Source organism: Alligator sinensis, unplaced genomic scaffold (genome assembly GCF_000455745.1).
Source record: "Alligator sinensis unplaced genomic scaffold, ASM45574v1 scaffold730_1, whole genome shotgun sequence".
Lineage (NCBI taxonomy): Eukaryota > Metazoa > Chordata > Crocodylia > Alligatoridae > Alligator > Alligator sinensis.
The window spans coordinates 2,699,565-2,714,324 of record NW_005842027.1 but is presented as its reverse complement, the minus strand read 5'-3'; the positions used below and the strand labels follow the sequence as shown (position 1 = coordinate 2,714,324).

The following is a 14,760-nucleotide window of genomic DNA, read 5'->3' as shown; positions in this document are numbered from 1 at the left end:
CTACTGCTTTTTGCTAACATGGGCTATTTTTGCTGTTAAGGGAATAGCTGGTTCAGCTGTGTAAGGCATCTGATTAATTAGATAAATACACTGATTTGTGAACAGTTACAATAAAGCCTGGCAACAAGTAATAAGCTGCATCCTTTAAAGAAAAAGAAGTAATTCAGCAATTATTGCACTTGCACAATTATAGGTGTGGTCACTAGTATTGACTATTGTCCCATTATAATTGTGTCTATTTTCAGTTGCTTATAATTTTCCCAGACTTTAACTGTTCAGGATTAAATGTTATTTTCTGTGGGTCTGCCATAGGCTACATATTTTGAGAACATTTAAGCCAATGTTTTTCACCTGTTTCCAAAACCTAAGCTAGGGAAAAATATATTTTTTTGCCCATGTTAAATCCTGATAGCTTAAAAAGAAAAAAAACCAAACAGTTCGAACCCGCCTCTCTCCACACTTTGGAACAATAACTTTAAAAGTAGGTAGGGCAATAGGCTGTGTCTGGGACATGCCTTCTGCCATCCCTGTGAAAGTCTGTCAAAATTTGGCCAAGTTATAAACACATGAAACACTGCAGTTTGTGCGTGCTCAGGAGAGTTTTCTTAGATTTAGCAGCTTCATTTATACTGGGAATGTTCCAGGCTGTGGCTGACCAAGACTTTCACTGCTATTGCAGTTCTGGGTTGCTGTCGGCTGCCAAGTCTGGGCACCTGAACTGAACACAAAGGAGACTATCACCCACTCTCATTGATCCCCTGCTTGGCTTAGGCAGTATGGAAGTACAGTTGTCTGAAATGCAGAGGGGACAAGAGCTGGACCTTTAGGAGAGTGGAAATAGAATGAAACACAAAGTCAAGCATGTGGGACATGCTGGGACTGAAGTCTTGTGCTGGGGAGGTTAGGGCTTAAGGAGGCCAGAAGCTGCCTGCTTAAGAAGAATGGGGACAGGAGGAGGAGCTGGGTTTGGCTGGACAATGAGACTTAAATGGGCAATCAAGAGAAGAGTGAGACTAGTGGATGGGAGGGGAAAATTTAGACCAGTGTATTTAAAGCTAGGCACTTATGTCATTATGATGTGGGTGATGATGTTGATGCTTAGAAATCCTAGTCATGGACCTGGACCTGAGTACCAGGCACTCAACAAAACTGACCCGATTTTCAGAGAAGATGCTGTCTCACAACTCCCACAGAACCTTAGGTCCCCAGGCTGGAAGATACCGAATCAGACCACAGCATAACTTTCTTTAATTTGGCAGATAACAAACAACTTTCTAGCAAGAAGTTATTAACAGTATCATAACTAGAGGTGATAGATATGTAGGCCATTGTGGCTAGGTCTCTATCTGGCTTCACTGGGCATCTGTCTCAGGCAGCTGAACATGAAAGAAACTCCTACCCTAAGAAAGATTCAAGGCCTATTGCAATCAGTGGCAATACTGCCACTTACCTGAGTAGGTTTCAGATCAAACTCTGAACTATCAGAATACAAGGTTATCACATAACCACTGCCTTCCCCATCTATGCAGGATGTGTCTATGACTTCCCACAGATTGGTGCCTTCCTCTTAAAAGTGTCCATATGAGTTGTAGATTTATATACCTTCCATGCAGGTCCTACTCCTGTTCATGTCAACATCACAGGAAGAAAATGCATCCTACCAACATAGGCAGCAGAAGGCTGGGGCTAACGGGGCTTAGTCCCCCAAAACTTTTCATAGCAGCCACCGACAGAAGCAATACTATGGTGCTGCCATCCCATAGTACCTGGTGCCACTCGGCATGCAGCCCCTCCTCCGCCACAGCGTATCGCACCAGCACGCGCCAGCCCCACAACAGCCCTGTGGGAGGGAGGGGTGGGGCTCAGTCCCCCTGAATAATATTTTACTCCACCGCTTATATCTACCAAATTGAAATTAGTACGCTCTTTGCCTGAGTAAGGATTACAGGACAGAGCCACTAAATCTAGAATTAAATTTTTAAAAGGAGGGAAAAAATATCAAAAGGCCTCATTCTTTGCACAGACTGGTTGAAGTATATTCTGCAAAGACAGCCAGCATTAGACTTATGTACTAGATAAGTGTCTCTTAATTCCTGAAGTTGACTTTGTTCCTCTTTATTGGTTTTACACCAGAAACTCCTGTGATGTAAGTGGTGTGAGAGCAGAATCTGGCCCCATGTATAGGATACATGTTGGAAAGTGTTGGTCATATTTTTTCTCTTCAGGTACTTTCCTCTGAAAAAGAAGCAAGTGCCCTTCCATAGCTTCTTCTGGAAGCCAGGACAACAGGGAAGCTCAGCTCCCATTGTCAGCTCAGGTGTTTGGAAACTCTTTTTGCTTGGCTTGGTGCTAATCAGGTTTATGCTGAACCCTTCTCCTTAACATTCCTCCTCTATGAGCCTAACTCTCATCTCACTCAAAACTAGTTTAAATCAGGAGACACTCATTAAAGTCAGTAAATAATGTACTTATCAGGGCCCCAATTTTGCAAGATATTTAAGCAGGAGTATAACTGTAAGCCATAGGTAACTGCATTGACTTAAAAAGTCTGAGCCTGAAACATGTCACAAAGGTCTCAGAAAAGCATCTGAGAACTAAGCCTTGCATGCAAACATCCAAGGAGGAAAATCATGACCAGTGACTCAAAAATACATGAATGACTTTCTGTTTTAAAGGAAGACTACATTAATAACATGAGGTCAAACTAAAAGTATTTTAAATGTCTTATCCACAGTGCTTGTGATCAAACTTATGAGAGACTGTACACAGCCATAAATACAAGATATGGAATTTTGGGAGAATGTAAATGATCAGTTTACTAGAAAATGATTCACAGCATGTAATTTCTTCTGCATTTCAATTTTTCTTCTTTAAGAGTCTTTGTTTCAGTATGCAGTGGGGTGGTGGGACAGGTCAGGGAAGTTAGTTATGAATAGTCTGCCCAGCCATTGGAAAGTAATTTGTTGTTAGAAGCAAAGTTCTCAGCAGTCTTATTTGTTCTGTGAATGGCACCTGAATAGAGTGACTATTGGCAAGAATGAAATGCATTTTTCTTGTTCCTAGACTCCACGTGGTCATAGACAATGCACAGACTGATTGATTTGTCTTTGGCTCGGGAGCAAAACTGAGCTAGAGTCTCTCTGGAGTTTCTTGGTCTGCTGCTGTGCTTCTTTTGCCTACATGTGCCTGTAGAAGCATTACTGTAAGAGATTGGCCTAAACCAAAATCCCAGGCCAAAAGATGCTTGTACTTTGGAATGTGAATCCAGATTCAAATTCTATGATATGAGTGTGAGCATGTGAAGGAGTGAAACTAAGTCACCCACTCAGAGACCCTGCAGATCCACTAGTTATCTTTACTTCTTCCCCCTGGTTCTCCCCTGCCCTCATTCCTCCCTCCCAGGCAAAATTTATTCTCTCTGATTGTGTGAATGATGGAGCCATGTACCACAGCTCCTCAGTGATTCAATTGTGGTTCAGGCTTTTCATGCTTGTGCAGCTGAGTTAGCTTTAACCCTTAAAGAGTGCATCTACATGTGCCTCTGACTGTGCATTTGGTACTTTAGTAAGTACTAAATGACTGTGCATTACCCACTGGTGCATTACCTAGTGGCTCACAGTTATTTTTAGACTCTACGTGACCATAGCAACAAGCCACAACAATGTAGCTCATTGCTACAACAACATAACATCAGCATCACACGTTGTGCCCGTCGACACTACGTTGCCATAGTGATGAGCTACGTTGCCATACTGATGAGCTATGTCACCATAGCTCGTTGTTACGGCGACATAGCTTCTCATGTAGATGCACCCAATGTGGAGGACTCAAAAGGTGCTGTGCTTTCTTCTGTAGTGTAGCAATCAGGTATCGGAAAAATGAGAGTGAACCGAAGAACTTCAGTCTGGTGGGGCACTCAAAGCTCTGACAATCAGGTTTGTCAAAAGGATGTTGGCATAACAGATGGGTGATGCTGTTCTCTAAAATCCAGTTTGGCCAGTGGCTAACATCAGCATTGTATTCAGTATCAAGGAATCAATCACATATTACTGCAACGTAATTTTAACTACTGTATCAGGGAAAAAACAAACACGAGACAAGACTGGCATCAAAAAGCCTTCCCAAGTTGAGACTTAAAAGATCAAATGTTAATGAATATAATCTGAAAGTTTTAGAAGGTATTTAAAGAACGGAATCTAACTTCCTCTTCCTCTTCCCTTTGCGTCTTTGGTATTTATTTCTCATGAGATTTTCTCTTTGATTTTTTTTTTTCTGTTCCTGGCCTAAATGGTGCTGTGGTGGTAAACAAATAACTCAGCATAACCTGCCAAAGCTCTGGCATGAGGTAACAATCAGAATGGATGACTGTGGAGAATACACAATCCTCCTTTGGAAAAAAAACAACAGCTCCAGTCTGCAGTATAACCATGTTGCATGACAGACAAATCTTCAGAGTGCAAAGAACTATAGAATATGTAAGACAATGTATTGATAAGGAAGATTGGTCTCCATTTCTCTCCAGCAAGACAGAAATATCCTGTTGCAGGATGGACTTCAACCTTTACAAAAACTACCACATAGAAAAGAAGGGATCAGAGGAGCAGGGAAGGTAGCAGGGGTGGGGAATCAGCAGCCTGTGGCAGTGGCCAGGTCACAAGCACCTGGCCTACAGCTCTGAAAGTTTGACAGCTCCCGGCCTAAGTAGTTTCGAAATCTCATATTTTAGCTCACTGATGTAAATGTAGATAGGAGTCATGTCTCCAATATGATATATATCAAGAGGGGAAAAAACAGGGAATCAGACTGAACTGGAACAGAGAACCAGGGGAATTCAGCCATATGCAGATTACTAGCATAAAGCACATACCTCACTTAAATGTGAGACAAAGTGATACAGAGACTTTGTGCCTCCTTCTGTATATGGTTTTATTTCACCAGTGAGATAGAGAGGATAATTCAAATGATTGTTCCTTAATATCTCCGCTAGAAATGGCCATAGGCATTGGGACCCCTAATTTCAATCTAATGTAGATTGATAGCCAGGCCTAATATAAGGTGGTCTTTCAACTTGCCACCTTGCATAGGCCTTATTTTTCATTTAGTTTCTTAAGTCCCTGAATATGCTTGCTTGCCCTAGAGCACCTAAGTTTTGTAATGCTCCCTGAATCAGCATTTTCAGAGCTAGTATTTCCTCCAGTGATTGCTGAGAGGTGTTGCTGATTGCTTACTCAGGGGGACATGCAGTCAGAAAAGGCTACGAGGGCTTTGGGTTTTGCCTGGCTGTCTGGCTTAAAGTTCTCCAGGAGCCAAATCCAGACTGAATGTCTGACATGCATTTCTCTAACTGATGTGACACCTGTCTTACGTGTTACTAGGATCTTTTTTTAAAAAAAAACCCAACCAATATATTGAAATAAAGCACAAAAACATAAAATGCCTATGACACTTAGCTCCCATATTCTGGTAAACATCTATTTAGTCTGATGTGCTAAAAAGAAAGGAAAGGAAAACGTGGAAAGCATTTCACCAAACATAGACATCCTTTTGTAAGGCTAAACAGGACAAAGTATTCCAGCTAAAAATTTTAACTCAGAAGTGGAAATAATTTTCAGTGAAGCATTCACTGCACTGTCAAGGTGCTCATGAAGACTAGGTTTGGTTCTGTGAATCTGAAAAAGATGTACATCTAATTATAAGGACTGCAGAACTAATGAAACAAAATCTTTTGATTATTTTTGCCTAGTTTGTTGTGGTGTTATACATATTATGTGATATAACAAATTAAGCGCATTCCAATAAAGTTATATTTGTTTTTGTTTCTATCTTAAACTGAACAGTATAGTCCCAGACTCCTGCTGTATTGGTAAAGCTTTTAGTTTCTTTTTAACTAGAGAAAATATGTGTTGTGTTATATGGCCCTCTGCACCCCCATTTTTAGAATCCTAGATCTGCCCATGCAAGGTGCTTCCTATCATCACTTGTCTCACGAAAGCAACCATAATCACAGCTCTTCCTAATCATACCACAAGGTAATCATCCTAGTGTTTTGATTGATACACTATCTTCTATACTACCTGGCAGAAGGGGAGCCCATGGAATAGCTCTTCATGTTCTACTTCTTCCCTTTAACTATAGAATGTGGTCTGGTAGAAATAAGTTTAGCAGAGGAGAGAAGGGAAACTTCTCCCACCCCCTAACATAAATCTGGCACTCAGTTCCTGACCTCAGACAAGTGACCAGATTTAACAGTGCACTTCAACTGCTTTATTCCTTATGGTACCACTAGCTAACTAGGTATTATACTTATAATGGCCACCATTATTCTAGTAGCCAAGAATATCACAGAGATTATCCTGAGTAGATCTGTGCAATGGAAGATGTAGTATTCTTCCAGTTTTACAGATGGGGAACTGAGCTGCAGGAAGATTGAGTGGTTAACTCAAGGTCACCCAGAAAATTTGAGGCAGAGGTGAGACGTGAACCCAGATAGAAGATCCAGTGTAGTACCTTAGCCACCAGGCTTCTTTCTCCCACTGGCCCGTTATGTTGGATTTACAACTGCTTTGTTTTTCTGGAATGGCAAAAAGCAGCTTAGAGGGGCATGTAAATCTGTCTCTTTTTATCAGTTAAATATCAGTCAGTCATCTTAAATTATCCTGTAGTGCCTGTCAACAATATTATAGAGATGACTGTGATGAATACTGTGCTTATGTTCACTCTTGAAATACCCAATTTATTTTTTGTAATCAGCAACCCTTAACAAAATGTAAAGCTTGCATGGCAAAAGTTATAAATTCTTAGCATATCTTAGAAATATAGAGCCAAATCCTGAAGCCTTATTTAATAAGGGCACAGTTGAATAGAAGCCATGTCATAATTTAGTAACTGGCCCTGAAGATTTATACGGGGGTAACTGATGCAGTCATTTTTTAACAAGAAATCTCTCTGTGGGGATACTCACTTTGTCTAAATTGATATTGTGGTCAGTGGAGTTACACTGACTTTTACTAACTGAGGACTTGATCTGAAAACAATAATAAAGAATATCTCACTAACCCACCAGGGAGAAGCTAACACAGAACATTAACCAGCAGTTAGGTGTGAGGATGAAAAGCATTTGGGCTGGGGAATGGTAAGGAGCACTTGTTCACATGCCTGCAGTTTCCTAGTCTCTTCTAGCACAAATCAGGAGGAAGTATCATCAGACGTATGCTTTTTTCTGTCTCTCCATTCTCCTTATGGGCCTGTTTGGGTGTTACTCACCAGCAAGCCACACATTCTTTCTTTATCATCAGGCAGCACTCGCAGTGACCCTACTCCTCTCCAACAGGGCAATATAGCACAGGGTAATAACATGCAACTGCAAACCTGAGACACAAGCAACAGAGGTACATCCACGACTTCATGCATGGCGCTCAGTACTCCTCGTGGCTCCCTGTAGGCCAGCAGCACCACCTGGCTGCTGTGCAGCAACACAACCAGCAGTGGGTGATAGGGACACAAGCCCCAGCACCAATGTGAAGGAGATGCCAGAATGGACTTAAAGGGGGCACCACACTACTATGAAACCAAGCCCATTGTTGTCTCCTGCCTTGGGCAACTGGAATTGGTGGTGCCTGGGAGTCAGGTCCAGCAGCTGGGGGCTTGTATCCCTAGTTCCTTCTTCAGCCTTACACTGCTTGGGAGACTCCACTGCTTGTGGGAGGAGGTGTGTCGGTATAGCTAGCAGGCAGGGGAGTTAATGCAGCCTTCCCACTACAGCTGCCGTGGTCACCAGATCAAAGGCAGTAAGCTGCAGTGGTAGCTGCAACAGGGGGCTGAGAGAGGGTTCCTGCACCCAGCGGCTGCTCAGGGAACAAACTTTACCAGTTATGACTCTGCTTTTATGTTAATTAAGTCAGCCAGCCTGCCCTCAAGCTGTCATTTCAAAGACTCTTGTGTTATGTGTTCCACAATACCAGCTGGATCTTACATCATAGAAATATCTGTCCATCTGTCTATCCCTGTGAGACTCTAATCCACCCTGATATCTAAGGCGTGTTAAATAAAGTTTCTTACCATTGGTTTACTTTTTGTGCTATGTGGCATGTATCATTAGAGGCATGTTGTAGATGCTGCAGGGTTATAGCTGAGCACTTTGTGGCTGGAGGCATGATAATTGTGCAGGGAAGTCAGGCATGAAGCCTCTAGGGGAGCCAGCAGGGAACCTGTTCAGATACTGCACTTGCACATTTTAAAAGGCACAGTGAAGGGGCCTGGCATACAGGCAGGTGGAGTGATGACTGCTTTTCAGACATCCTTGGCCCCACACCTTGGGGGAGGTGAGCATTAGCAACAGGTAACGTGGACAGAAGCTTCAGGCATTCTTTGAACTGGTATGCACCCTCTGGGTGAAAAGGCACCTAGCTATCACATGCTCCCAAACAGTGGCACCGGCAAATTTGCTATGGATTATTTACTTGTGAAAAAAAAGGAAGTGAAACTGATAAAGCAAAACGATAGGTTTGATAACAAATGCCTTGCCAGGAGGCAGTGCCAATCCTGTGGTGGTCATCTGAATGGGAATGTAGATTGAGCATGTGACTGGAAGTTAGGAGAGTCAGGCTCCGTTCCTGGCTCTGTTGATCACTCATTGGGTCACCTTGGCTCGGTTATCTAGGGGCAAATAATTCTATGCAGAAGAAGATACAAGGATCCCATCATGCCAGTGTACACAGACAGTGTCCACCATGATGGCACTCCCAGTAATGGGATGCACAGAGGAGAAACGCTAGCAGTTCTGGCAGTATCATTAGTTCTGGCAGTGATGGTTACCCAGTGGCCATCTTGTTTCTTTCACAGATGAATAGGGATCCTGGTTTTCTCTGATAAAAAATAATCCCCAATTTCTGAGATTTAAAAAAGTAATCCAAAATCCACCATTTCCTGTGATTAAAATGAAACACCATTAATATATAGATAGCTGTATAGTGGCATTTCATTTTGACCATGGAAAAATGTGGATGTGGGGTTACTTTTTTAAATCTCAGTAATGGAGGTTTTCTTTTTATCAGAGAAAACCAGGATCCCTGCTGATAAATGAAGGCAAATATCTTCCAGGCTCTATTGCTTTGGTGCTGTACTCTGTCTTCTTCCCGTTCAGTGCTTAGTCTGGCACAAGTGAGTTATGTGTCTCCGTCATGCCATAGATGGCAACAGCAGTCAAGGTCTGCAGTTCAAGGTCTGTTTGTATGTAGCTCAAGGTCTATTTGTGAATAAGTGCAGAGCACTGATGCTGCTGTTCAGGAGAGAAACTTTCTGGTGCAGGCTCCTTGGGCTGGCTGAATCTGGTATTGCTATACAGGAAAACAAGGGCAGAGGCTGAGGAACGAGTGTCTCAGGTTTCTGCATAGACTCCCTCTGGCCAAGTAAGGAGACGTACTGGCTGTGTGCCATGATTGTCCAGATCAGTTTTTTGTAGCCAGGAGGCTAATGGCATATTATATTTCATTTCACTGTCAGTCAGGTTGAGAGGATGGTAAAAGTTTAGTTTTATTTTAATGCAAAGGCTGCTATGCATTGGCAACTGTCTCTTTTTAGGGCTAACATTTCAACTTAACTGCCCAGACCAGCAGCAGGTGAAGCCATCCTGTGTGCCCCTAACCTGTAGTGAAAGAACGTGTGTACAGTACAGTAAGTTACCTCCAATTCCTTTTAGGTTAGGATTTTAAACAAGAAGATCGATTTTAGCGATATTCAGTCCCGATGTGGTTCCAAGGATAACATCAAACATTCCGCAGGGGGAGGAAATGTAAGTAGAGATGCTATCTGAAAAGGCATCCTGACTGTGATGATCCACTTTGCACAGCCCAGCCCTCCGTCTCCATTCTCCCAAACACTATTTTCCTTCTTGCTAATGTCTTACATCAGTCTGGTCTGGTAGTCTGTCAACCCTGCGTATTCAGTGGTGGGCTTCTGATCCTTCCCCACAGAGCGCAGCAGATTTCCAGGACTCAGCTAGGAAAGTGGTAAGGCAGGATAAGATGGGTACTAAGTGCCACAAGAAAGCCAAGAACCTCAGGACATACAAGCGGCTGCACCTCTGATGGAGCACCAGAAAGGAGTCCAATAAGAAATGAGATCTGGCCTCGGGCACTTATTTATAGGAAGCAGCAAGTATCCTTTTCACTTACTGCATTTGTCTCAAAATACAAGGTTCTTTCCTCCTATCCACAGTCTCAGAAAATATCCAGGTGTCTACAACACATGTCAGCAATATGGTTTCATTCAAATTTGTTCACATTTCATACCACTGGGTGTACTAGGAGAGGTCAGGCCTGGTCATACTGGATATTTGCACATTTTAGCCTTTCCCTGTAAAGGTAACCAAAAGACAGATAGCAAATTCTATCAGTGTGAAAGAGCTCAAGGTTGAGTATGTACTATTGTAAGTCTTTGTCATCTAACTCTTAGATTTAGTCATCTGAAAGAGAGAGAGAGAAAAAAATAGAACTTCAGGATAAACATGGCTGAAAGAGGGTAGAATCAACTGATATGTTACTCCTTTTTTGCCACTGTATTCCAATCATGGCATTATTATTCTTACTTCAGCATAAATGGGAGTAACGCAAAGCAGGCAAAGTGTGATTGCAGATCATGTAGACAGATCCAGGCTACCTTTAAACTAGCTAGTTTGGGTACTGACTGCACAGTAGCTGTAGCAGCACAGAGTTCACAGTAGGCTACAAAAGCCTACATAAATACTCTGTTGGTTAGTCTGCACTGCTCTCTCATTAGCAGTCCCAAGCTAGCAAGTTTAAAAATAGCTCGGGCATGTGCTGCCTGGGCTGCCGTCCTGCCTTTGACTGCAGTATAGTCAGTAGTGAATTGGGTTGAGAATTTACAGTGTATTTATGTAGATAAACACAGGAAGAGATTTACATTTGAAAGTCCAGTTAAGCCATGTGAAAGGGATGATATTAAAAGCCCTGATTTCCTGGAAACAAGTGAACAAGAAAGCATAAAAATTTGAACTAAAATGATGTGTGTCAACCAGCACACCGTGCTTAAATGCTGCCTTTCACGCTGAGAGGAAAGCTCAGAAGCATTTTGGAAAATAATCCCACCTGTTTATCTTCCTGACTCTCATTTTCATTTTACTAATTAAAAGAGTTAACAGCTCTGTCTGGTTCCTTGGTGGAATGGACACTTGCTGTTTAAATCCAGGTGTTTCCCTCCTTTGTGGCATGATCTGTTCTCTACTAACCATCTCTTCTTTTCCAGTGCTTTTCAAAGTTGAGTTTTTCCCTCCTGTGGCTTTTTTTCATTCCTTTAATGTATTTTGTATGCTTTTAACAGGTACAAATTGTAACTAAGAAGATAGACCTGAGTCATGTCACTTCCAAATGTGGCTCCCTGAAGAACATTCGTCATAAACCAGGTATTGCAGGAATTATTTGCACTAATGTGGCATACAGTGGGCCAAAACCTGCTTGCCCATCCCACATGCACAGAACCACTGATTCAACTAATTTATCATGCAAGCAAGGCAAGAAGGATAAGTAGAAGTTCTCTGTATAGCTACCATAGGGTGCTAAGCACTTTTGCCTGTCCCAGGAATACACGTTTGTGTGTGTGTGTGTGTGTGTGTGTGTGTGGACATATAGATATATAGATTTGAGTGTGTACTTAGAATGCTTTTCTGGATAGGGACCAGCACTGAGCAGCCACAGCTCAAGCCCCTAGCTCAAGATAAAAATTGGTAGGTACCTGGAGAAACAGCAGAGGCTGTTTTTAGTCCATTGTTGACTACTGAGTGACTGCTTTCTGGAATGTTTATAGCTTTATTCTGATTTCACATTTGTTAATATACCATGTTAATAATCCAAAACAAGTATTTGATGGGCCAGCACCATTCCTATAAAGCTTTTTTCCTTCAAAAAGTGCAGTACATTAAACATATCTAATGTACAATTATCTAATATGCTGAAACTAGTAAAAATGGAACAGGATTTGATTTTCAAATAGGAAGTTTTAGCCGTACTTGAACATGTAGTAAAATCAGTCTTGATACAAGTAGACACTACTCTTTTTCAGTTCAATGAAGTTACACCTACATATACCAGATATTAAAGTGGTTGTAGCATAGTGATAATCTGTGGCCCTTCATTTTATCACCTGTCCTTGCAGAAAATGTTATCAAAAGGTTTATATATATATATATATATATATTTTTTTTTTGCCTCATGCATTGCAGTATATAAAGTAAGGCCATATACCTGTGATACTATGTTCAAAATTTGCCATATATCTTCACATGATGTAGTGTATGGGGAGTTTTTTCTTTTCTTTTGAACTGGAATGTGTTTGCTACAGTTAACACAGGGGTGCATATGTTTTTGTGGTTTCTTGATTAATACTGTCTTCATACTGGCTTCTTAGTCATAAGGCCTGAGTGTCATTTCCTTGGGTATTTACATAGTCATGCCTGAAAATAGGATGAGAAATATTTCAGATGTTCTGTATACTGGAATAAACAATGCACACAACTTCTAATATGCATTCAATAAAAAAAATATATACAAGTACACGTGAACTTACACATATGTTTGAGTTTTACAGAGGTAGGTAAACTAATCAATGTATTCAGATGCAAACACTCCTTGGGCCTCTTAGTCCATATACTCTGGCTAGGAACACATATTGCATTTACCCTTGGATAAGTTGTGCCTGTATTTGTCCCAGAACAGAAATACAGTATGCTGGGATTGGTGTGTACACATATCACCCTTGTAGTTAGGGTTTAGTGAGTGGCTGAATGTAGTGCCACTGCTGCCATTGATTAAATAATGCAATCCCAGAATAACTGTACAGATGTTCTTTGTAATATCCCAGGATAAACTGTTACTACCTTTTATCCTGGAAACTTTTTTTCTTATTTATCTCAGAACAGCAGTCATAGATACAGGATTGCATTTTGTCCCAGGATAAAATTGTTTATCCCAGGATTAAGGTGACATCTGTCAGCAGCCTAAGAAAGGTGTTACAAACATGGTTAATATGTGAAAGGCTGGTCATGGTTTGCAGTTGTTACTTAAATTATCCAAATGCAAATCAAAATAAGTTACTAGGGGCAATAATATTGAGATGTGATGTAAAAGAGCACTCATGTCAGAAGTATGGAAATCAATGAAAAAAGGAGAGCAGGTAAACCAGGTGCACCTCTTAACCAGCTCTAATTATACAATTATAAAGAGATTAAGCTGAGAGGCAGCAGGTTCAAAATTAATACAAGTGAATATGTTTGTACACAGTTTAGAATTAATCTGCGTAAATCATTGCCAAAAAACATTATTGACGTAAATGTGCATTGCAGATGCTGTGCTGAGCAGCAGCTTAACACAGTGCTTCAGTTCATCCTTGTTCGACAGAATACTTAAGCATGTGCTTAAATCCATCTGATATTAATGGGGATTACATATGTACTTAAAGAAGTGCTTTGCTAAACAGAGACCTGAGTGCTCATCACCTCTCTAAAACAAAAACTCACTAGTGGACTGGACCATATCAGTGGTAGTAGATGGTCCGGTCCAAACTCACTAGTGGACCGGACAACTTAAGGCATGATTACCTGGTTAATCACATTTTACACATGTAATGTGTAGAGGGGACCTAGTGTAAGAGCAAATTGTTTCCTTAAATAGCTACAAGGACCAATTAATGCCATTGTGGCCTTAGGTTAGATTTTAAGGATTTGGATTTCTAATACACAATGTATTGGAAGTTTAAAAATAGGACTGTTTTCTTAATTTTCATTTTCTTATATAGGTGGGGGGCGTGTGAAAATTGAAAGCGTGAAGCTGGATTTCAAAGAAAAGGCTCAGGCTAAAGTTGGTTCACTTGAAAATGCCCACCATATACCTGGAGGTGGTAACATCAAGGTAAGCAGTCACCAGCAGTGATATAGCTGCCACATTTTGGTGAAGCAACTTCTCCATTTCAGAGTGGACTTTGGCCAAAATCAGCGATGACATGAATGAAGGTGTAAGTTACACAGAATGTACAGATGTGCAAAGGAGATGGGGGAGGTCATGGAGCAGGAAAAGAAGTTTGCAAGAGAATACAAAATTGTTTTCTTTGCCCTCCTCAGGCTGGAAACGGAGACTCCCAGTCACTGTTCTTGCTGACACTTAGAGTGCAGACAGAAATGACAGTTTTTGCCTGACCTGGCCACAGAAAGCAGTTTATAAGTGTGACCAAACACAAATGCAAGGCTGCAAACATGTTCAAAAATGGATGATTGGGTGAAAATCTAACCCCTCATTGCATGCTGTATCATATAAAGATGTTCCAAAATGTAGCATCTTTTGTAACTTGTGTCTGCACAGCTCTCAGCCTGTTGCTGTTTTCAGAATGGGAGGGGGAAAAGGGAGCAGAGGGAGTTCAGTCTGAGGGTTTTTCAGCCCCCCCTGGAGGGTTGGGCAGGTGTATTGCAGCTTCCCCTGAAGGTAGGGAGGCTCCAATTCACCCACCCTTCAGGACCAGCTGGGGAGTCTCAAGAATGAGCTCTCTCCACTGCCTTTCCCCCCTCCCATTCTGAAAACAGTGAACACTGGCAGAGTGGACATTGCTATGGGAATCTGGCTGCCAGCTCCCAGTCCCAGCTAGATTCCCCTCCCCCTGGAACCAACAGTAAACTTGTGTTTGGTCTTCAGTAACGTTGTAGCTCAAAGCACTTTGCAAAAAGGTTTTGAGTTACAGCTGGGAGCTGCACTTCTGTCT

At 41.6% G+C, this 14,760-nt stretch overlaps 1 protein-coding gene across 1 annotated transcript in view; it reads left to right on the top strand.

Moving 5' to 3' along the window:
* Positions 1 to 14,760, top strand: part of MAP2 (microtubule associated protein 2) — a 109,792-nt gene that overhangs the window by 90,885 nt on the left and 4,147 nt on the right. Inside the window, 3 exon segments of the mRNA XM_025202495.1 lie at positions 9,698 to 9,790; positions 11,338 to 11,419; positions 13,807 to 13,919. Of these exon segments, the coding sequence (XP_025058280.1) occupies positions 9,698 to 9,790; positions 11,338 to 11,419; positions 13,807 to 13,919 (288 nt within the window).